This window comes from Camelus bactrianus, chromosome 25 (genome assembly GCF_048773025.1).
Source record: "Camelus bactrianus isolate YW-2024 breed Bactrian camel chromosome 25, ASM4877302v1, whole genome shotgun sequence".
Classification (NCBI taxonomy): domain Eukaryota; kingdom Metazoa; phylum Chordata; class Mammalia; order Artiodactyla; family Camelidae; genus Camelus; species Camelus bactrianus.
The window spans coordinates 22928030-22953237 of record NC_133563.1 but is presented as its reverse complement, the minus strand read 5'-3'; the positions used below and the strand labels follow the sequence as shown (position 1 = coordinate 22953237).

General features: G+C 32.6%; 1 protein-coding gene and 2 non-coding genes across 12 annotated transcripts in view; 1 reads left to right on the top strand and 2 right to left on the bottom strand.

Moving 5' to 3' along the window:
• TAF2 (TATA-box binding protein associated factor 2) overlaps nucleotides 1-25208 on the top strand; it is a 94686-nt gene that overhangs the window by 31275 nt on the left and 38203 nt on the right. For all 10 annotated transcript variants that reach the window (XR_012502226.1, XR_012502225.1, XR_012502224.1 and 7 more), the window contains 8 exons: nucleotides 940-1005; nucleotides 2355-2607; nucleotides 4038-4178; nucleotides 6790-6900; nucleotides 8399-8592; nucleotides 9423-9562; nucleotides 11034-11103; nucleotides 17730-17839. Coding sequence is in view for 3 of the 10 variants with exons in the window: in XM_074352975.1 (XP_074209076.1) it covers nucleotides 940-1005; nucleotides 2355-2607; nucleotides 4038-4178; nucleotides 6790-6900; nucleotides 8399-8592; nucleotides 9423-9562; nucleotides 11034-11103; nucleotides 17730-17839 (1085 nt within the window). In the remaining 7 variants the exon portion in view is untranslated. The remainder of the gene's footprint in view (nucleotides 1-939; nucleotides 1006-2354; nucleotides 2608-4037; nucleotides 4179-6789; nucleotides 6901-8398; nucleotides 8593-9422; nucleotides 9563-11033; nucleotides 11104-17729; nucleotides 17840-25208) is intronic.
• LOC123613568 (U6 spliceosomal RNA) lies at nucleotides 15435-15541 on the bottom strand. The gene has a single exon (XR_006720939.1). It is a non-coding gene; the product is annotated as a U6 spliceosomal RNA (small nuclear RNA).
• On the bottom strand, nucleotides 18000-18071 carry TRNAA-GGC (transfer RNA alanine (anticodon GGC)). The gene has a single exon. It is a non-coding gene; the product is annotated as a tRNA-Ala (tRNA).

Below are 25208 nucleotides of genomic sequence, written 5' to 3'. Positions count from 1 at the left end.
AAAGATGAAATATTTTTGTGCTTTCCTCGGGGAATGTGTAGTAATGTCAAAATTTCAGAAATACAAATCTTATACCCATGACTATGCTTAGGTCATCTCAGACAGATGAGAATGTCAGTTAATTCTGAAGGACTTTACAGGGAGATTTCAGAATCAAGTTCTCTAATCAGTCTTTCATTGTAAAAATTCTTAGTTCAAAGTGAAATCCTTTCTTTTTGTCCCGTTCACCTTCAAAATTGGGAACATCTGATTGCTACCCTTTTCATAACATTTCCTCAGTTTTGTTTTCTCTATAGTAACAGTATGTCATCTGGGTATTCTTTTGGTGTGAGGACTCTTTCCTGTTTTATTTGTCCTCACATGACCATGCATCTAGTGTGGTGTCCAGTAGATTTTATGATTCAAGAGTAGTTTGCATGGAAGCAGTTACTTTTGTTTTGGCTTATCTTAAATCTTGTGCAAATTAGTTAATTATACACATTAATTAGTACTGTTAAGATGTTTTATAGTTACCCATTTACTTCATATAGGACAGCACATGTTCAGAATTATTCATGTCTCATTTCAGGCCTAGCTTTTTTTTTTTTTTTTAATTTTTTTTATAAAGGGTTTCTTTATTGGTATATCTCTTACCTTTCTGTATAAAACTGCAAGTACCAGTTCTTAGGAATATGTATATGTTTTAAGTTGACATTTAATTATATATTTCTGATTTTTGTTAAACGTCGATCAGGAAGGCATTTTAGTATCATTTACTTCATTCCCTTTAGTTTCAAAATAGACAGATTTGTTGTGTTTAAATTCCATTACCTTTTGTTATCCCTTCCTCCTCAGGATCTTTCAACATGTAAAATTCTTAATTTGAACTTCAGCTGCTCGTTATCTCCTTTCAAAATTGGATATGTCACAATTTGCAAACTTGTTTTTCCTAAAATGTAGGAATAAGAAGAAAAAAATTCCACTGATGAATGGAGAAGAAGTTGACATGGATCTTTCTGCAATGGAGTAAGTTAGTTACTTAAGTTTAAGGATACAGTGTTTTCTGCAGTCTCATTTGTCTTATACATCTAAAAGTATGTGAATGTCCTGAAATTAGTGCTTTTAAAACTTTTAAAAGGCAATAGACACCTACCAAATCTTACTTAAAATTATAATTAATCAAAGAGAGAGACGTAAATATAGCCTGGCCCAGGTGAAATTCAAAGGAAGTGCAGGATGGTGGTGGGGTGGGCATAGCCTTGGCTTAGGCAGCTTTCTTGCTCCCCTGGTGGCCTCCAGAGCAGTGCTTCTCAAACTAAAGTTCATGTTAGTCATTGGGAATCTTCTTAAAATTCAGTTTCTGATCCAGCACTTCACTAGTGGGTCCTGATAGTTTGCATTTCCAGTGAGCTCTCAGGTGGTACTGGTTCTCTTTGTCTTTGGTCGAAAGCCCCTGGGCTCTTTGATGCTCCCTATGTTTGCAAAAAACAATTTAAATATCATCATAAATTTTTTGTGGTAATATTTGTTGATTGACAGTGTTTTATTTTTAAATATAATGTAGCTCAGGCTTTATTTTGCCCGTCCATATTGTGCCTTTGTATTTTTTATAAAACATCTGAATTATTTACTAGCTTGGTTGCCAAATATCACTGCTGTTTATATAGAGTTTATATCATTTTTCCATATCAAGTTCCTTGCCTATAGTAAGCACCCAGTAGTATTTGTTGAATTGAATTAATATTTCAGGTGGGGCTCTTTTGATAAAAGTGTTAGACTAGATTTTTAAAACTGCTTGTTACTTTGAGAAGTACGTGAGGGGAAGTTGTGCTGTGCCTCTGCACTGTGATTTCAGAACTTTCTGTTTAATAAAGGTGATCATGAGTCCAGCATTTAAAAAAATACTAAAAGTCAGCTAAACAAATTAATTTAGTAAAATAATAAGAAATAAATTTGTTTCTTAGTCACAGATTGATTTCTAATAAAGGGTGGCATCTACCACCATTGTCAGTTTTTAGGCTTTAGGAAGTAAAATGAAGAAATTTGGTCCCATTTTCCCTCTTTACATCATAAAATCACTGATCAAAATCCCCAAATAAATATTTTCAGGTGACATTTTTTTGTGAAAACTGTCTTATTCTTGGAGTTCTTTTCAGCAAGATTGATACAGATTAGACATTGTGAGAAACTTGAAATACTTACTGAACATAATGAGAAAGTTGTCAATGTGATTTTTTAAAAAAATGAATACAGTAAAACTCCAGGCATTCTTGAGCACTGCATGGAGAAGAGAATCTGGTTAATAAATACTCTGTTTTTATTTTATAAATATATGAAATTGAAAAAGTAAATAAGAAAATTATATTTTCTTTCAGTGCTGATTCTCCTTTGCTGTGGATAAGGATAGACCCAGACATGTCGGTACTGAGGAAAGTGGAGTTTGAGCAGGCTGACTTTATGTGGCAGTACCAGCTCCGCTATGAGAGGGATGTGGTCGCACAGCAAGAGTCCATCTTGGCCTTGGAGAAGTTCCCTACTCCAGCATCTCGGCTTGCCCTCACGGACATACTAGAACAAGAGCAGTGTTTCTACAGAGTGAGGATGTCAGCCTGTTTCTGTCTTGCAAAGGTATGATTATGTATAGTAGAAAAAAGAAATGGCTACTGCATGTTTCAACAACAACAACTACAAAAACCAAGCCTCTGAGGATGAATTGAAATTCACCATAGTCTTTAATTTTACTTGGCAGTTGGTCTCTTGACAGATTTTGCCAAATGCTTTTAACAAGGCTGATTTGAAAGAAACATGTTTTGACCTGAAAATAATGCACTGAAATGTTATAATTGTCAAACTGAAAGTGAGATTTTAAAACCAAAGAGAATTCCTTCCATTTTATTGAATTGCCAACCACATTGTTAAAGCAAAGAATTTAAGTCATTCCTTGCTTTGAGAGATGTTTTACGTAATGCTACATGAAATCAGTTCTTCTTAATTGTCCCACTTTGATGGTTATTTCATGTTGATTTGGGCTTAGAAATCAATATTGGGGATATAACTTAAAACGATCCATTCTATAATTTAACATGCTAGAAAAGTTAATTTATTAAGAAAACTAAGTTTTTTCCTTTAGATGCAAAAATGAAACAAAACAAACAAACAAACTGAAGATAGAACAAATGAAAACCAGAAACCGCAGAGAAAAATTCGGCCAGAACTACTGGGTTCTGGGTATTTAAAAAGCATTTTGATAACCGATTCATTTTCATGTAGTGACTCGTGCCTTCCTTACTGCTAAATCCCGTTGTCCAACATTTCAGCAGATTATGATCGTTTAGATTTGTTTTAGCTTTCATGGTAGCTAGTGAGTAGTTAAATTCCTACATCTACTCTAACATATGAGGGGAACATGATTTTCCTTGATAAGCATCCGCTAAAGGTATAATTTCATTGCTTCTATAAAGATCTTTGTGATTCATGAATGCCAAATTCTTAGCAGATCCATAAAATTATAGACTATGTTATTTAAAGTTAATTATAATTTCATTCTTTTCAGACATGATTTTTATATACACTAAAAGTATCAGTAGCAAGATATAGTTTCTTCTAAAGCATTCCTACAGACTTGAGTGGTAGCACTGGACTTGGCTTATTTTTCAATTAGAGTAGATTCAAAAGCCTTATTTAAAATTCATGATGATGTTTCTATATCTGATAAATTTAAAAGGTTAGAACTATATCTTCCTGAATGCAGAAAGACAGACTTATTCAGAGTAGAAGCCTTTTGCAAATGTGTTTTTTAAAACATAAAAAGAATGCTCCCATTTAGAAATTAAACTTGTAGCAAATAGTTGCAAATGTATGTAAGAACTTTTTAAGTTTGTATATGAGTTTATATATGTTCTTAGAAATGATAATAAGAAGCTAAAATGTATTCCTGAGAATTGAAGTGGTTGAAAATAAATCCAGTTGTATTGATAACTTTTAGGAAGCTATTTCATTTATTTAAAAATATTTTTACCCTGGTGATGGAAATTACTTCATTTTCTAATTATTTACAGATTGCAAATTCAATGGTGAGCACATGGACAGGACCACCAGCCATGAAGTCACTCTTTACTAGAATGTTTTGTTGTAAAACTTGTCCAAACATTGTGAAAACAAACAACTTCATGAGCTTTCAAAGTTACTTTCTACAGAAGGTACAGTTTACCTTCTAGTTTTCTTCTGATTGTTTTATGCCAAAATCTGTGTATCTCAGTTAACTTGAGGGCTCTTTAAATAATAAGTATATTTACTTTCTTATATATGATTTTATCTTTGTTCTCTTCTTGCTTCTAAAATGCAAAGTTTTTTTCTTTTTTTCCAAAGGTTTTGATTGTTCATTGATTTTATGAACTGTGTGCAAATAAGTCACTGTCTACGGTAATACTAAAGGAAAAAGAGGTGGATAATTTGACTTTTGGGTTGGTTACATGGGGGATGGAGGTATGGCTAAGACCTTCTGTTGGCAGTCCTTGTAGAATGTGGACAGCATTTCTGAGTCAGAGACAATGCGGCACAAGCTCCAGTTTCAGTCCCAGCTCTCCTGCTCACTCACAGTTTGTGTGAGGACAAGTTTAACTTTCCAAGCCTTAGTTTACTGAATTGTAAAATTAATCTTTTTTTTTTTTAGGATTAAATAATATCAAGCATGTGAAGTGTTTTATACTATATTTATCACATAAAGTTTTTTATAAATGGTAATTTCGAAAGTGGTGATGTGAAGGGTCACTGTTTTAGAAAGGGATGTGGGAATGGCAGGTGTTAGAGTTTTGGTAATTTGGGAATCATTTGTAAAATATTTTGAGTAATTTAATAATAATGAAGGCAGATATCAGATTAACTACATTGAACTAGAAGTAGGAGTAAAGTTGAAGTATAAAAATCTTATGAAGCCTGTTCTTTCATGTTTTTGGTATTGAAGAGCACGAGAAAGGAGACAACATGTTAAGCATAAAGCAAGGCTTAGAAAAGGACATTTTAGTCGATTTTGTTTTGTATAGAGGGAGAGAAGACTCTTGGCATGTTTGGCACAGAGAAAGATGGAATACTCAAGTGGGAGCAAGTAAATATAAAAGCGATAAGATAGAGCAAATTCTGTAATTATTAGTAGTGGGCAGGACACAGCTGGGAGGTTAATTTTAGAAAAGATAAGAACATTCCTTTTTCTGAAGCAGGTAGAAAGCAGATTAAAAGTAAATGAAATGATAGATGTTGAGGGGGATGTGAAGCAAAGTTAGATTTACATAGGAGGGAGGGGAAAGTGAAAGGAGCCCCCCACAACTTTGGGGCACGTGCTGAGAGTGGATATCATGATGCATTTAAAGTGAATTTCTTCAGCAGAACAGACTCAGGAGATCCAGGTTTGAGGGAAGCCTGGTGTGATGAAAGAAGTCTGAGGTATCCTGTTATTTAATTTTTGGGTCTGAGCATTTGATAGTACTTAACCACATGGCTCAGCTCTCTGTAGCCATTTCACTACTTTATGGTCTGGAAGCAAGTTGATTTCGGTGTCTGTTGAATCTGTCCCCTTCATCGTGCCATTGTTCCAGATACCTTAGGTCAATTTGCTGGTTGGGAGTTGTGACCCATCAGTGAGGGGATCATGAAACCAATTTGGAAGCTTTTGTTGTTTTTTTAAATGAAAGAAAATAGCAACACATGTAAACACATGTAAAAAATGCAACACATGTAAAAAAGTTAGGGTAGATACAAGGTTTTTTTGTTGTAGTTTTTAGTTTATATACATAATATTTAAATGTGTTTGTGTGTGTTAGGTTGGCGTAGAAGTATATTTCTTACTGTGGGCTGCACTTCAAAAAATTGGAAAAGCAGTACTTTTAGACAAGTTCACCTTTCACATAACACCTCTAACAGCAGAAAAGAGGGAGATTAGTGCTTAAATCAAACTTGAGTCCTATTTCTATGGAAAAGAGCCTTTCTCTCAGTGCTTACAGCATTAATACTGACTACTGTAACACTGACCATCCCATTGCTTCTGGTCGTTAAAGGAAAGAAAGGAGCCATGCTACTTTTTGTCCCTCATTTTAGAGGGCGTAGTGATTTTGAATCAGAAGAGGGGATAGTCCAAACCTCTCTGTATACTGGAGACTGTGATGTCTCTTCATTTGTAGTTCTGTCTTGAATTTGAATAGCTTTGTTTTATTTGTAGAGGTTACCACTGTATGAGTGAGGCTTCCACCTCCTTAGAAAAGTTGCCTGTGAAAATCTGAGAAAGGCTGGATTTTAGATAATTTACCATTTTCTCTTAGGCTGAGAATGGGGTGGTACTGGAGTATCAGTGTTTTCTTAGACTGATGATTGAACTCTACTGCCTGCCATGTGCCTCCAGCCACTACTGTATCTTTTAATCCTGAAAACAGATATGAGGAAACTAGGCTCCTGCGCACTTGGCAATTAGCTAAAATAATCCATCTTAGTAGATAGTGGAGTAGAAGTTGAATAATGGTCTATCTAGTATTAAAGCCCACACCTTTTCCTCTGTAAAACACAGAACTAAATTTATATTACATATACTTTCTCTGACAAATGGGCTACAGAGTGTATCCAGTTATGCAGCTGTCTCTTGGTTTCCTACCCGGCTCTTCTCTTTTGTTAGAATGTTTAGACATGTTTCCAGTGGGAGGGGGTAGGAGTCAGGGGAATATGGCTCCATTCAAATACTTATGTCAGCCCCAGAATAACCCTTTTTCAACATATGCTTCATTGAATTGTAGTAAGGAAAATTAAAAAAAAAATTTTTTTTTGTAGACTATGCCAGTTGCAATGGCTTTATTGAGAGATGTTCATAACCTTTGTCCCAAAGAAGTCTTAACGTTTATTTTAGATTTAATCAAGTACAATGACAACAGGAAAAATAAGGTAAGATACCTTAATGTTATAAAACTAACCAATGATATTTTGCTTTTCAAAGAAATATTTAGACTGTAAAATTACTGTTGAGTCCATGGTACTTGAGTTCTTCCTGCGCTCTGAATACTTAGATCAGAACCAACAGCTAAGTAAATGGGCTCTTGCTTTGTTAGCAAAGTAGTTATCAGAGGTAACAATGAAACTATAAAAATATTTGGAATAAAACTGTACACTTAATTTAAATAATCTCTAAATACAAATGGCCTTTCTAAGAGGTGAAACAAACTTCAGAAACCATAGAGAAAAGATTGAAGTTACAGAGGTAAATTTTTTAGTCATTAGGACAATTTGAAAACAGAACTTCATCCATAGTGAATACTTCTGCAGTATTTGGTACTTGTGGAGTACTTTGGTTTTGTTTGTTTTTATGTGCCTTACTTTTTTCTCCTACCCAGTATTTGAACATGGGGATGTTTAGGGACTCTGACAGTATTTGTGTCAATATGAAATCTGGCTCCACGATGAAAGTTAAAAGGGGGCAGGAATTCTTCCTCTGTCCCCTGGCAGTTTGTGTGGCCACAACATACTTCCTACACTGCTGATAGAATTAATTAATGTGTTTGCTCCATGTTCAAATTTCTAGGCTAGAGCATCTGATTTTGCTGAGTTTTAAATCAAGCCACACCCAGATTGCTTTCAGTAAATCGCTTCTCTGGGAATTGACTAGGGTATGGATTTAGGAATTTTTCTGGTTTTTGGTTTTTGGTTTTTTTGGTATGGTTTTCTCCATTTTCTCTGCTTCTTTTACTAGAACTGCTGTTATTTGTATGTTATGTCTTCTACACGAGCCCTCCAATTTCCTTGTGCTTTACTTCCTGTTTTTTATCTTTTTTTTCCTCAAAATTTCAGATTTTTTTTCAATTTCATATTCCAACTTAATTTTGATTCTTATTCTCTGCCTATTTCTCTCTTTGAAAAATATGTTATATTGTTGAAAGTCATATTGGTTATTTCTCAGACAATATTTATGATAATTTTTTCCTCTACTGGTTTTCTTTTCCTTGCATACTCTTATTTCCTCCAAGTTACTTTTTCCCCTTTGTTCTGGTCTCTGTTTATGTCGATACTTTCTTCAAATATCTGGTGACCCTTGGTTGTGTTTTAGATGAGAGGAGAGCACTAGAATTGCTGATTAGAAGCTCTGTATTACCGGTAGGATTTGTGGACTGTGGTTTTCCTTTTAGAGGAATCTGGCTATATTACTGTAAGAATGCCTTACATACAGTAAACATTTATTAAGTAAACTAATGTATTACTAATTAATAATTAGTAAATCTCTTTCACTTCTTTCTCTGACGTGTGACTCTCTGCAGGGACAGAATTGAATATTTACCTGTGAACTTGCTTATATTTTCAGATAAATTATATTTTAAAGTTACATATTTTTTTTATTAATTTTTGAATAGAAGTATGAATTTTGTTGTTTTGTAATTATTTTTTGGCTTAGTTTTCAGATAACTATTATCGTGCAGAAATGATTGATGCCCTTGCCAACTCTGTTACGCCTGCAGTCAGTGTGAATAATGAAGTTCGAACTTTGGATAACTTAAATCCAGATGTGCGACTCATTCTTGAAGAAATCACTAGGTTTTTGAATATGGAAAAACTTCTTCCAAGTTATAGACATACCATCACTGTCAGGTATGATGATTCTTTACATTTTTTTAAGTTATTTGTTTTAATAATTAAGAATAAATTTATTTTCACAGAAAATTGGGAAATATAATAAAGTAAAACGAGAAAATTAAATCCTATGTGATTCTATAATCTGTGGGTAAATTATTGGTATTTTGGGGAATGACGTTCTAAGTTTTTTTTTTGCTCTGGTAACTATATAACTTTTAAAATTATTTGAAATATATTCTATTTATAGTCTTTGTATTCTGCTTAAATCATAAAGACTTCCTCATATCATCAGAAATTTTTCATAAGCAGTATATTTGATGCCTGCATAATCTTTTATCCCATTGGATATAGTTTAAACATCCCTCTATAGTGAGGCTTCTTTTAAGATTTTTTGCTTCTCTCAACTTCTTTGTTTATGGCTATCAACAAGTTCTATTTTTTTAGGAAATTTTTGTTTCTGCTGAAAAAAAGTTTATTTACTGATTCAAACATTATGAACACTTTTAACTTTCTATATATATTAGTAAGTAAATATTACTAAAACTCTTAGAGAAAATACTTTAAATTATGTTTTATACTGAATATATTTTTCTGAAGTATATTTCTTTAGTAAATGTAATGATACTTTAAATTGGATTTCCAAACAAGTTTTGAAACTTGTTTCCTTTTAATAGGGTTTCTTATGGCCATTACAAAAATTGAATGTTAAAAAATTAAAAAGTGGATTCAAATAATACCAGTTTTTCAATTTACTGTTACAGGTTAATTTCTAATGCCTAGGAAGCCAGTGTAATTGAAGATGCTTTAACAAAAAAAGTGTTTAACTGTAAATACTATTTTCCTAGTTGTTTGAGAGCTATACGAGTGCTTCAGAAGAATGGACATGTGCCAAGTGATCCAGCTCTTTTTAAATCTTACGCAGAATATGGCCACTTTGTGGACATTAGGATAGCAGCTTTGGAAGCAGTGGTTGATTATACTAAAGGTAATGCTTTAGAAATATATGCTCATTATTTTAGAAAATGTTTATCATTTACTGTTTAATTAAAGTTTTCATATGTGCAATACAGATTTTTAATTTTAAATTCTTGACACTGATTTAGAATTTTTGATAAATGTAGAATTCATATAAGAATTAGTAAACGAGGGAAAACAATAAAATTATAGATGTTTTGGGCCTTTCCGAAAAGTCAGTGTATCATTCTGTAGCTTTAATTACGTGTTATCTTAAAAAATAGAGGATTTGGAGGTGATTTCTAATGATGCAAGGATTCAAGAAACATTTTGCACCTGTCAAAAATTTTACCTGTGAAAGTAGAGCAAGAGACGTAAGTAAGAGCTTCAGGAAGGGATTAGGCAAGGCTTCGTGAAGTTGATAAAAACATAAAGCCAAAAAATGTTTTATTTTATTGTTTTATTTCAATAAAAATATTGCTACTAGTAAGATATTATAAAATGGCAAGAATGATACAGTGTATATATTATATATGTTGGCCCAAGTTCAAAAAGGACTGTCATTTGTTCTTTTTTGTTGACGGTTAAAATATTCTTTCTTTTAAAAAGTGCTGGTGAAAAAAGTGATATTTTTTCATGTGTTTTAGCAAGAAAAAAATGTAATCTAATTTATGAAATCTAGAAATCTTGAGATCCACCAAATATGCCATTATTTCCAGCCACGGTATATGAATGGTGTTCACTGTCACAGAAATATAAAGATTTCATAAATAAGTACTTCCTGAAATCAAATAGAATGCTAATATTGTGATTTCCAAAAGAATGCTAAATTAATAAGTATAATTTATTTGAGACATGTTTAAATGTGAACCATGAATCCAGTTCATTAGAAAATGAAAAAATGGAAAATACTAGAAATAAAATTCTGAAAATAAAGCTTTTCAAATCAGAAAAGCAATACTTGTTTGAAAAGGTAAGCGGAAATAGCTAATGAGTCATTTTGTTAAAGTCAATTATATTTTTAACACTAATTTTGCAATTGTTTTTTATGTTATGTGGAAAAGTTAAAGCTGCTCTTTAGTCTTAAATGAAAGAAACCACTTGGGCAAAAACAGTTTACCATCCTGTGTGATATAATTGAGATACCTTTAGGTATCAAACCTCTCTATAATTTGATTTAAACATCTAGAAGAACAATTTATTTAAACACATTTTGTCCATTTAGAGTTAATCATCTCTAATTTAGGGCTCTTAATAAATTACAATTTGTTTTATGTTGTATATGCTGTTGATTTGAGCCTTAGAAGAACATATGCTCTTGGTCCTGTTTGCACAATACTTGCAAAATTTGCAAAGTGGCCTATTACATTAAAAAATGTACAGCCTTTGACTCTGATTGGAAATCTGGCTAAGGCAGAGCCTAGATATTAAATGTAAACTCCGTTTGTCACTTGTTGTTTAATTTGTTATAAGTAATAACAAATATATTTCCTGATTTTCAGTGGACAGGAGTTATGAAGAACTGCAATGGCTACTTAATATGATTCAGAATGACCCTGTACCCTATGTAAGGTTAGTTTTTTTATGCTGTAGTATTTTGTTTTTATAAATCCTAAAGTAAATAATTTCAGATTATACATGGAAGAAGTCCTAATTTTTGAAAATATAGGATTACATTATCCATTCATTCACATCCTTTTTTCTTTGATTTACCTTTGGAAAGACATTTTAAGTAATATATTGTTACTAAAGGTTATTCCTTTAATTTTACATATGATTTCTATTGTAACTTAAAGAAAAGCTTATGTAACAGTTTTTAGTGCACATGGAGGAGTCCATTTTTTATCAAAAATCATAAAACCTTCATTTCAATTGATTTAATCTATTTTAAAAGAAAATAAGAGCGATGTTTTGGTGTATCCCATTTGTTACCTTCAATCTCATAAAATTTTAATTTTTAATAAATGGATTTGGGATTAAAGTGTAATATAACATTATTAAAAATTTAGAAAATAAGAGAAAATAAAAGAAATCTCAGTCCTAACATGGTAACTATCTTCATTTTTATATCCTCTTCTTCATTTCCTTTATTTCTACTGCTTTCTTTTATAAAATAGGATATTTATAGTTTTTCGAATAGGATTAAAATTTTTATCATTTTTGTCTTCCTTACATATAGTAGACTCAGATTTGTTTTCATTTGTTGTAGTAATTTGTTTTCATGAAATGAAATTTGAAAGCTGGAAAGTAACAGATTTTAGGCATTCCAACTAGAAATAAGAACATAGACCTAGAGACATTGTCTTGCTCAGCTTTATACATCAGTTGGCAGATGTTTTCTTCTAAAAAGGCATACAAATAAACTCTGCCTTCTAATCTCACTGAAATGCATCTGGGTGGAAGGAATCCACATAAGAAGATTTCGGCTCCCTAACGGAGAAACATCTTTGAACAACAATAGTTTTCAGGTTAGTTGTAGTAGTGAGGTCCTGATTAAGTCACTTTATATTTCATTGTTTCAAGTGATGCTTATTAAATAAATAGTCTTTGTACAAAGTTTGGCTGTTTATATTTCATAGCTCTTGATTCGTATGATCTGAATTGTATTTTAAATAATTTGTCCTTGTGATTGATGTATACTAAGGGTAGGATTGACATGGACAAAAATCTTAGAATCAGCCACTCAGAAGTATATATTTATATAAAAGAAGATAGCAGAAATCCAGCATCATCTCTTATCTGATGGAGCTTATGCATTTGAAAGTTTATAATAAGATGCTACTGGTAGCAAGTAGGAACAGAAAGAATAAATGCAGTATAAATAAAGCTTATCATATATTCATTTATGTTTTCAATTCACAACAATAATTAACATTAAGGCACACATTTCTGAGATCTTGAAATTGTGTTTTGAAGATAATTTTTAGCAGATTATAATACATAATATTTGAAGTTATATTTCTAAATTATATACTGTATAATCTAAATGCTGCTTTTGAAATGTGAAGCTGTTAGTATTTATATTTTAAGAGCACTGTTATTTACATTCTGAACTGAAAATCTATTTAAAGATGTATTTCATGATTATATTTGGCATATTTATTTCATAATTAATGTGATTCATTTATATCACCAATAAGGAGCCTCTTAGAGTTTACTTGAATCCTCTAGCCCATAATTACACTCATAGTTAAAAAAAATTCAACATGTCTTAAAAAAATCTTTAATGGCAGTGAATGGTCACAGGGTAGAAGTGTTACCACATTAGCAGTCATTGTGTATGTGTAATACTTGATATCTTGGGACATCCATCTCCATTTTTGTGGTTTTCTTCTGCTGTTTTTTTATACTTTGAATAGGAACTCTTTCCTTTTGTCTTTGTCCCCATGATTACCTTTTCCCTTCCTCCCTTCCTCCTTCCCTTCCTTCCTTCCATATTGAGGTATAATTGACATACTAGTTTCAGATGTACAGCATGACTCCATATTGGTATATATTGGAAAATGATCATTACCGTAAGTCTGACTAACATCTGTCATTATACATAGTTAACAAATTTTTTTTTTTCTTGCGATGAGAACTTTTAAGATCTGCTCTCTTGGCAACTTGCAAATATGCAACACAGTATTACTATCTGTAGTCACCATTGCTATAAATTACCTCCCCATGACTTATTATTTTATAACCCACCTTACCCATTTTGCCACCATCTAGCTCCTGGCAACCACCAGTCTGTTCTGTTACTTTTTCTGAACTCATCAAGTAGCTATGTTCTGCTGTGTTAATTGGATAGAATTCTTAATCTTAGGTAAATGTTTCTGTTTCTGTCTCTCTTAAAAATCAGTGACATTCCTTTTCCTGCCCCAAACACAGCATTTTATTTTTATGGCTTTTGGTTGATTTCTAAACTTCTGATAGTAAAATGAGGGGAGGTGATAGCTCAAGTGGTAGAGCGTGTGCTTAGCAGGCATGAGGTTCTGAGTTCAATCCCCAGTACCTCCTCCAAGAATAACCTAATTACCACCCTCTTCACAAAAAACAACACAAATAAAATAAACATAAAATAAAATAAAGCCCATTAAAAGAGGTAAATTGGCCTTTAATAAGAATTCATTTTTTTAATATTTTAAAAAATTTCTGTCTTTAATATTATGTATAATCAGGGTTACTAATTATTTTAGATTTAGATAAAGCTCTAAAAAACTCGAGGGATGAAACCTTAAAATTTGGAGGAAAAAAACCTAATTACTTGTAATTACTCCTTTATACTTTAGAGCTAAACTTGAACATCATTTCTATGAGGATGCTTTCTTGACTCCCTGCACTAGGTCAGGTCCCTCAGGTCGTAATGGCCCATGAAATCCTAGGGTTGTTCCTTTACTCAAGTATGCAAATACTTCCCATGTATAAGTATTAATTTTATAGTTTGACTTTTTAATTATTGCTGTCTCCCTCACGGTAATAAAAGTTTTAAAAAGACAGGGACTGTGTCTTCTTTTGCCACTGTGTGTCTAGCACATAGCATGACACTTTGCACGTGATTTGTTAAATACATGTTAAAGTGGTTGGATATAATTTCTTTCCCCTCCCCTCCTACACTGCTGGTGGGAATGCAGTTTGGTGCAGCCACTGTGGAAAACAGTATGGAGATTCCTCAAAAGACTAGGAATAGACTTACCGTATGACCCAGGAATCCCACTCCTGGGCATATATCCAGAAGGAACCCTACTTCAGAAAGACACCTGCACCCCAATGTTCATAGCAGCACTATTTACAATAGCCAAGACATGGAAACAGCCTAAATGTCCATGAACAGATGACTGGATAAAGAAGAGTGGTATATTTATACAGTGAAATACTACTCAGCCATAAAAACCAACAACATAACGCCATTTGCAGCAACATGGATGCTCCTGGAGAATGTCATTCTAAGTGAAGTAAAACAGAAAGAAAGAAAAATACCATATGAGACCGCTCATGTGTGGAATCTAAAAAAAACAAAAACAAAAAAACAAAGCATAAATACAAAACAGAAATAGACTCATAAACATAGAATACAAACTTGTGGTTGCCAAGGGGGCAGAGGGTGGGAAGGGATAGACTGGATTTCAAAATTGTAGAATAGATAAACAAGATTATACTGTATAGCACAGAGAAATATACACAAGATCTTATGGTAGCTCACAGAGAAAAAAATGTGACAATGAATATATGTATGTTCATGTATAACTGAAAAATTGTGCTCTAGACTGGAATTTGACACAACATTGTAAAATGATTATAAATCAATAAAAAATGTTAAAAAAGTAATGATAATAAAACTTCTAAAAAAATGAAGAAAAAAATTTCTTTCCCCTCTAATCATACGTATGTTTAACTTAATTCATATGTTAAAGAGAAGTGATTTATATCTCTATAATAACTGTATATAGAAAAAACCTTTAAGTTGTTTAATTATTTATACATGTTTGGGAAAATTCTTAGTTTTTTATTTGAGTTTGACGTTTTAAATGTAATAATAGGATTGTCGGCTTTCCTTGTATAGTCTTCTCTCAATGGAAGATTTTCAGAGTGTTAGATATCTTAAGAATTTAAGTAAGTGTACTTTGGTTGGTGCGCTGTTGTTAAAACAAATGAAATTTACATTTTTGAAGATTAGTGTCCTTTCAATGAGAATAACTTTATTTATTTATTTTTAAATTTTATCTTATTGAGTTATAGTCAGTTTACAATGTTGTGTCAATTTCCAGCATAGAGCACAATTTTTCAGTCATACATGACCATACATATGTTCATTGTCATGTTCTTTTTCACCATGAGCTACCACAGGATCTTCTATATATTTCCCTGTGCTATACAGTATAAATTTATTTGTCTATTCTATATATACCTGTCAGTATCTACAAAAATATTAACGCTTCACGAATTTGCATGTCATCCTTGCTCAGGGGCCACGCTAATCTTTTCTGTATCATTCCAATTTTAGTATATGTGCTGCCGAAGCAAGCACGAGAATAACTTTAAAATGCTCATTCAGATTTGGAAAAATACAAACTCACATTAAGAAGAAAACTTAAAAATAGCATATAATTATTTCAACCAGAAGCAATAATTTTTAACATTTTGGATTATTTTTTTCCAGTCATTTCTGGAAAATACAAGCATGAGTATACTTTTTACATTAATAGGAAGAACTTATTAGTTATATTTACTTTAAATTGGGTAGGATTATTTTAAAGATGACATAGAAATATCTTCTCATGTTGTAATCAAACATTCATAGGATCACAATGTATGAGTTCCTCAAGGGACACACTTACATCCAGTGCTTTTTCTCCAGAGAGATTTTAAATGTTTTTTTTTGGTTTTGATTTGACTGACTGCATTTCTAACAGATAATGACTGGCGATGGGGTTGGATTAGTCCACCAAGAAAACTGTCAGTTGTTTAGGGAATTAATATGATGTTTTAATTTTAATGTAAATCTTTAAAAATTAAGTGTAAGATTCTCATTTTGTTCCCTTAAACTTAATCTCTTCTGAGTATTGCTTTGAGTGTTTAGTCAATTATAAATACTTCCTTGTAAAAAGCCTTTCTTCTATCATCTAAACCTTAAAGAAAAACAAAACTTTCGAAAAAATGCTTAATTTGCTAAAAGTAATACACGTAATAATCATTATTGCTCTTTTAGTTATAATTTCAGAGATATCCCCAGAGCATCCTTTACAATTCATTGGCATAACTGTAAAGAGTTTGTAACAATCTGAGTAAATACCATTAAGTTTTATTAGTTGGGCCCTGCCACTTCGGTATTTGGGGTATTTGGGAAAGCAGTCAGATAGAAACAACTTTTCTTCTTTATGCGAATTAAAAATTTAACAACATTAACATCTTGTAAAGAAAAACTCATCCACATTTTAAAAGATTATTTACCCGTAATACTGATTCTTACAAATAGATTTTGAGGTCCTTAAGGACAGGAATTGTGTTTACTCATAAAGATACAAAAATATGGGTATGAAATATCCATACAGTATGTATCCCCTTTCATGTTATTATCTATAAACTGCACTTATAATCACATTTCATGTTTCGTTCTCATAGCCTTTCAGTAGTCTTTCAGACAGTCTAAATATTTCAAACCACAAAAGGTGTTAACAATGAGAGTCCACATCTTTCAGTTTTACAGACATGAAATTAAAGCCCAAAGGGTTAAGTGACTTAAACTACACCTTGCGGTTCTACTTTCCTCCCATTTTTTCTCAAGTATAAATCCAGTTTGCTGTCTTACCACTGACAACTAAATGTAAAACTTTCCCAGTTTCATCTTCTCTAAGGTCTTGCTAATAACTTCAACAAATACTACAACCTACACTTCTTGTTATGGCCAAGCCTTCCATTACCCTGAGGTCAGACCTAGCCCTAGGCCTGGCTTGTACCCTTCACTGAATGCTAGACTACTGCCATGGCTCCCTTGCCTCTCCTTTTCCTTCTCTTTTCTCTTTTTATGATGTCTCCTACTCATAGCATTGGGCATTTTCTTTTTCAGATTTTGTTTTGGTCACATTGTCCTATTTTTCAGAAGACTCCGTAATGTGTTCGGTAGCCTCTCACATAAGATAAAAACTTCTAGTAGTGGAGTTTAACTGTTACCCTCTGTGAGGATACTTTTATTAACTGATTCTTCTAAACTTCAGCTTATTTTGAGGAAACCTTTTTGCAATCTCCATATTTAAAATTTTCTGCACATTTTCAGGCATTACAAAGATACTATAATTATGAAGTTTATATTCATTTTATTATCTCAAATGTAAATTCTTGGCGTATGTATGATTTTTGGGGCTCATTTTAAGATTTGTATATTTAATGACCAGTCTTTTTGTAAACTTTTCTAAGAAGAGTAAAGTATTCATTTTAGAAGTGGGATAGGAAAGGTTGGTTAGGAAACAGAGTCAGGTTTTGGAAGACCTCATTGTATACTAAAGTGCTTTTAGAGAGAACAGACCCACCAGAATTTTTTAGTGAAAAAGCAGTAGTAAATATTTAGGATGCAACATAATGTCTTTTGAAATGAAACTAAACTTAAATACAAAGCTAGATCTAAGAGAGATGATAAAATAGGAAGGAGAAACTGCAGATAATTTTCAAATGTTTTTACTTAATGGTTAGCAAAAATTTAATTTTTTTCTGTTTTTCAGACATAAGATTCTAAACATGTTGACCAAAAACCCACCATTTACTAAGAACATGGAATCTCCCTTATGCAATGAAGCTTTGGTAGATCAACTTTGGAAACTTATGAATTCTGGTAAGACAGCAATGGCTTAAAAAAATTTTTTTTTATTATTGTAGTATTTTTGTTTTATAACAGGTTTTTTAAGAAAATAATTTTTTATTTTTTTAAAGTGGCAGTTTCTTTTTATTTATTTATTTTGTGTGGTGGAGCGATAATTAGGTTTTTTTTTTAATGGGGGTACTGGGGATTGAACCCAGGACCTTATGCATGCCAAGCATACCCTCTACCACTGAGCCATACCCTCTTCCCATAACAGGTTTTTAATACTTAAAGCACTGTGGTTAATTTTTCTGTTGTTTTCTGGGTTTTGTCTGTTTGTTTGTTTTTTTAAGGAGAATACTTAACCACACCTGCCTTCACAGTGGTCTGTGTGATAACATTTGCTGAGAACATAACCAGTCACTTTGCCCCACAGGGTGGTTGAGGAAACAAAAATATCACACAAATATTTCACACAAATATGAATTTGTGTGAAAGTGTCTCAAATGTTTAAAGAGCTTAAACATGTACTTGCAAACTATTATTGTTATTTTTATTTTGGAAGCTTACAGAGGGTTGAAAAAGTAAGTCTCCTCACTTCTTTTCCCTAGCCTCCTCGAGGCCTTTCCCAGAGGTAACCAATTTCTTCTGTATCCTTTTAAGAGCAATACATATTTGTTACTGTTCTCCACCTTGGAGATCATGGTATCTCATCACAGTTTTAATTTACATTATTATTTCACATTATTTGAGTGAAGTCTGGAGTTGACTGGTGCTCTCGAACATGAGATCTGGAACCAGTTTGCTGAGAGTTAAGTCTCAACTGAGTGACTTATTCTCAGTGTGGCTTGTCTAAGCCTATAAGTTTTCATTTTTAAAACGGAAGTGATGATACCTACTTCTGCAAACTGAAAATTAAATGAATTAATAGTTGTAAAGCGCAATATCTAGTTCACATTCAGTGCTCAGAAATGTTGTTATACTAACATAGTAATGATATTATACTTCTCATATTGTGGGCTATTTATATTTCCTTTTTAAAGTCATTCATATTCTTTGTCATTTTTATTTAAATGAATTATTGGTCTTTCCCGTTTGACTTGTAAGTGTTGTATATATTTAAAGAAAATTTGCCTTATGTCTATGTTGAAATTGTAATACTGGTTTTAGTTTAAAATTCAAGCAAAAGCTAAGCTGAAAGGTATTTTGCTTAAAGATAAATTATTACAGATAGACAGTGAGGGAGCAGTGGGTATTCGTTCTAATAGGTATGTCACATTACCTTCTCTCTAGAATGCTGGAAAGTAACTTGCCCTGCCAATGTCATTAGTGACTGTTTCACTGAATCACAACTAAATATCAAATTCTGATTCTTTTTCAAAAAATATTTAATTTACTAACAGTGAGATGTAAAGTAGTTGTATAACTTCTGTCCCTCAGTTTCATAATATAGTACAGTACCAAGTAAAGACACCATAGTAGATATTTCACTGAAATTTAATAAAATTGAAAATAGAATGGCCCTTGTCCCCAGAATATTCAGAAAACAACACATAATTCATCGATGCTGCCAAATTATTTTTCTCATGTTTTCCCTAATCCCTAGAAGAATGATTGCTGCTATTTACACAGTGTTTGATCTTTTGCTACTTGTGGTTACCTTAAAGGGTGTTATGATTACTGTCATTTAGATCTAGGGGATGATCACACAAGTTCACAAACTTGTAAAGGATCATTTAGCAGTTAATACGTGGCACGAACTGTACTGTGTTGAATATATTCTTAACCAAAGTGCATGATTCCATGATTATGATGGATTACAGTTTTGAGGAAAGCATAATGAAGTACAAAGAATTCTCTTAACACCTTCTAGGGAAGATTTCATGGACAAAATAAATAAATGTGTGTTTAAAACTAATGGGACAATCTCTATAAAACATTTGAAGCCCATTGGGAGATTGTGGTTATACAAATTCAAGCTCTGATTGATGTTTTAGTATTTAATTTTGATAGTGTTCAGTATAAAGTACAATTACTGCTTTGGTTTGGAATTCCCTGTGCCAATAATGTAAACGAAACAGATCAGTTGAGGCCATAGTCATAAACAATTTATTGCTCAGTTCTTCAGATTTATAAATAAATGGGGACAATATGAACAGTAGGAGTGGCACAGATAATTAGGAGGGTTTTTTGGTTTTGTTTTTCTTTTTAGTGTTTTTGGAGAACATTGGATATTAGACAGGGAAGACTGGTTAGAGGACTGCTCGTTTCCCTTCCAAGCCTGAGCCTCTGGGATACATGAGTGAATCTGATCTAAGAAATTCCTTTTTAGTTTTTTTTTTTTTTAATTTAAATGATAAGTAATATGTTGCAGAGCTTATCTGAACAAAGTAACAAAAACCCCAAATGTTACATAATTCCATTATATCCCCACTATGAGGATTTGAGTATATTTGACCTTTAGAGAAAATAAAAATTGTGGGTGTATATACATAATTGTAGTTGGAATAAAGTTTTAAAATTGCATTTTATCATGAGAATTTTTCACATTGCTATATTATCTTCTTAATAGTTACTATTTTAAGAAATGGTAATGAAAACTCACTTGTAACAAAAGGAGCTAAAACATCATCTAAATCTCTAAATCCTGCTGAAATCTGTCTGCCCGTTACTCCTTATTGGGGTTCTTGGGTTATCACGTCACTTGAGCTGAGCATTATCTTGATTTATATATGGAGAACAAATAAATTGTGGACAATGAGGATTTATTTATATTTATTCATTTATTTCCATCTTATTCCAGAGTGGTTTTGAGAAGTGTTGACTTTGCACTGAAGTTATAAAATGTTTTAGTTCATTTAAAATATATGGGAGAGAGTAACATGGCAGTTAAGAAAGGATCATCTTATGACATGGTCATCAGGCTTTTGAGGAATCAAAGTTTGCTTAGCTGGTTTCAGAAACTTTGATAAGAGATTAATTGTTGTAGAATATATAGAAATAGGATTTAGAAAATTGAAATTACTTTGAGAATAAAACAGATGAATTAAATCGTATTTGTCCTTTTAAAAACTGGTATATTATTCAATAAATATTAATAACACTCTTTTTAGAAGTGTATTTGGTTGGGGGGGTTAATAGCTTTATGCCAGAAAGGAGGTTCCGAGACTTCTACTTTTGAGATTCCAGGACTGCCTGGTCTTTGCACTCTCTTAATGTGTGGTAGCTCTACCTAACCTTGAGTTCTGGGCACTAGTTGGATATTTTTCTAACAGTTTTTGCTTTGAAAGTACACACACACACACACAGGACTGTATATACATACATACTCATATCAGATATCTTAATTCATTCATTGGTTTAATTTTCCCATATTAACTCTTTCTCTCCATGCTTTTGTTTTTAAAATTTTTGAAGCTTAGAAAAATTTAAAAAACAGTACAACAAATAACCATATACTTTCAGCTCTGTTCACTAGTTGTTAACATTTTACCGTATTTACTTCTTCCCTTTTCACTCTCTTTGTATGTATGTACAAACTGTGTTTCTGAATCATTTGAAAATAAGTTACATCATGCTACTCTTCCTAAGATACTCAGTTTATATTCCTAAGAATATGGACATTCTCCTATACATACACAGTACCATTATCACACTCCACCCCAAAATACATCCCATATTCAGATTTCCTCAGTTGCCCCCCAAAGTGTTCTTACAGTTCACATATACCTTTTAAATAGTAATCCTCCACAGAAAGTTAAACATTTTTTATTTTATGTTTTTGCTTGGGGTAGGTAATTAGGTTAATTTATTTGTTTATATTGGGTACTGAGGATTGAACCCAGGACCTCTTGCATGCTAAACACCCACTCTACCATAAGCTATACCCTCCCCCTAGTAAAACATTTTTAAAGAGAAACATCTTTTCACATTATATAGCCTTCATCTCTAGCTGCTTAAGAATCTTAGTTTTATTTTTAATTAAAAACTTACATTGTCCAGGGGTAATTCTTTTTAGAGATTCTGAACATTAATTTATTCACCAGTTGTTTCTTGAACACTTCTCGTTTACCACTGTGCTGTTTTGTGTGTAGAAAGATACCTTTGTAGTAACTTAGTATAATGGAAAGAGAGACATAGGAAATGATAAATTATAATACAACTAGGTAGTTGCTAAAATAAAAAGAACAAAGTACTCTGGGAACTTGAAGAACAGAACCATGAACCCTGCCGGAAATGCCAGAATGTTTATGGAGTGGTGATATTTGGGTTAGCTCTTGAGGAATGGAAAAGAGTTTGCCACAGGAGAAAGACATTTTAGGTAAGAGAATTGTATGTAAAAGCTTTGAGTTCTGAAAGGATATTTGGAAAATAGTATTATCTGGAAAGATAGATTAGGATCCAAAAGTGAAAGGCCTCAGAAATTTGTGTTGTATCCTGTAGATAATGAGGAGCAGGTAGAGTTATGACTGGTCTGACTTGTATTAGCTGTATGTATTCTTTTCCACACTGAAAGAAATGATTTACCTTTCCCAAAGAAAAATGTTTCAAAATTTAGAATATATGAGATCTTACCTTTTAATAGCTTTAAGTAAAATACTGGATTATAGACCAGCATGACAGTACTTCAGAAAGTACATTGAAAAAATAAAAATCTAAGAATTAAAGATTTTTATTGGTGCTTTGTATTTTATTTAAAAGTAAGTAATTTCTCTGGTCTTGCCTGCTTAATATGCTTTTTAATTTGTTAAGATAATAGGCTTTCATTGACAAGCTACTGTATTATTATGAAGGAAATTTTATCCGTTACTCCCAAGCTACTCTTCATTGTTTGGTACTTTATTACAAGAATGACAAAAACATTTATGCAGTTGTTCAGTACATTGTTCAGGCTGTGTATTTGCATCGTGCATCATTGTCAATGTTTGAAAGTTTATAGCTACACTCTAGGGGTTAGAATGGAGGGATTACTTAAAATTCACAAAATTTGGTAGAATTTGCCAGGTTTCAGAATAAGAAAATAAAACAGTTTTGATATTAACATCAGAAGATTTCAAAATTCCACGCCTCTGTTACTCTCTCCCCGAAACTCTCCTTCTTAGAAATAGAAATGGTGGAAGAAAATGAAAACATTTTCATTGAACATTATTCATTTTTGTAGGAAATTACGCATGTGAATTATATATGTGAATACATACGAAATTTGCTGTGTTTTTACTTTAGTGTAAGATGGACAGAAAGAGCAGGACAGAACTACCATATGGCAGTCGTATTTGTCTGGACTAACTGTGCAGATTTGAAAGCTTCTGTCATCAAGGGGTGCTGGGTTCATTGAAAAATAAAATGGTGAAAATGGTGTCTTTTAAAGTGAGCTTTCTTAGCAGATTTTTGGCTTGATCAGCTTTAATGTCAATTACTTCAGAAAATGAAGAGGCGATCTTTTTTAAGATCAGATTTGTTATTTGGGGGTTTGTCTTCAGATATTTTCTGATTTGAATAAGAGCATCAATACTGAGCATTGTTCTGATTCAGGTAAGCAGAGCTGGTCCCAAAGTATAATTGCTGATGAGAACAGAATGGACAGCACTTTCACGTGAGAGGAAGAATAATGACTATTGTTTTTTCATATATATGAGAATTCCTTGCCATTTAGGTGATTGGGTTGGGAGGGGTGGAAATAAGATTAAAGAAGGTCTTCAAAATTCTGTAACTGAGGGCAGAAATTAGGAGCTCTCTCAGGGCCTCTCTCTAATGAAATTGGTTGATTTGGAATCTTGGAATTTAGACCTGAGAGGATCTTAAACATCATCTAAGTTAATTGCTCTCATTTTATGGCCTAGGCAACTGACTTGCCCAAGATCACAGAGCTAACTTGTAAGTAAGCAGAAGTGTTTTTCCCCACTACACCACTTAATTCCACTATAACATGACAACCATTTTAAGATTTTATTCCTTGATTTTGAAATATAATGGAGTTCCCTTTTTTTTTCTGTCTTGTAATTTTAATAGAAGCTCTGCTTATTTTTTTGCTCCCTCTTATCAGCCTTAGGTTTTAATACTTGTAAGTCAATTTTTTGAGGAAAATAATACTTACCAAGAACTTCCCTCAGCAACAAAAGATTAATGTTCATTCCTCCATCCAAATTGAAGGTCTACTAAAACCTTTACAAACCCAAAACCAAAAAGCCCACATAGAAATAAAAAGTCACAAAAGCCGTGTGCTAGCCGTTCAGTGCACTTAGCAGCCTTCATTCACTGTACTGCCTAATCATCTTTGAGTTGCTTTTCAAAAAATAAAACAACACCCCAGCTCACCAAAGTATACATTTTCCATTTGCTTTGTAAAATTAAGATTTTTTTTAAACTTTGAGGAGTTCATATTCAGTTGCCTGATTGGTTTCAACATCATCTACAATATATAAAGATTCCAGGATCACTATTTGCAGTAGACATAATTGGGCAATACTGATCTTCAAGGTTTAGTTTTCTTAGGTTTAGTGAAAATGCACCCTAAACCATTCTAGTTTCCTTACTGATAAAGTACCTGAGAGTTGCTCTTTTCTTGCTCTACCCACAAATAGATGCACGGCTAGCTGCTCTGGCAGGATTCCCTCCCTTTCCTCAGAGGGTTCATTCTCCAGCTTTTGTAACAGAAGACCCAGGAATCTGATACCTGTCCCTTGTGGAACCTTTACATATGTAACATGCTTTGAGAAGGAGAATAATGAGTGCCTACGAAAAACTTAGGCAGTGTTAGTCCATGGAAGTGTCCAGATGTGGATAGTACAGAGAAGGAAGTGGGTTTCCAGTGTAACATCCTTACTTTCACTTTGTATGTTCTTCCCATTTCTAGTTTCTCTGTGGTTTTTATGATATAAAAGCTCATTCTTCTCAGGAACTCCTGCTTCTCGCTTGTTTCTAACAGTGTTATGTATCTGTTACCTTACCACACAGTAGTAGAATTGAAGATGTCTCAAATAGGATTGGTAGTTGTCTCATGGCAGTGCAGCACAGTGTAGTGTACGGTATGAATTCTGTAAAACTATAATTCCTTACATAAGTATTTCCTTTGTACATAATTACTATATTATTTACTTACCTGTTAGAGTAAATCTCATCAAAATCACTCCTTGATTATAATTTATTTACTTATTTTTATATTTGTTGTTGAAAACCACAAAGCTTAATATTTATGCTGTCCAAAATCTGCTGTAACAACTTCTTTCCTTTATGTTTCTCCTTTTTAAACATTAAGGTACTCTTTTGAAACCACAGTTCTTGGCCAAAATTAAGTATAGTTTTTTTTTAAATTTCTTTCTTATCCAGAAGAATATTTCTTCTTCTCACTTGTTTTAAATTCTCTAGGTCATTTTAAATTCTGCCTAGAAAGGATAGAAATTAT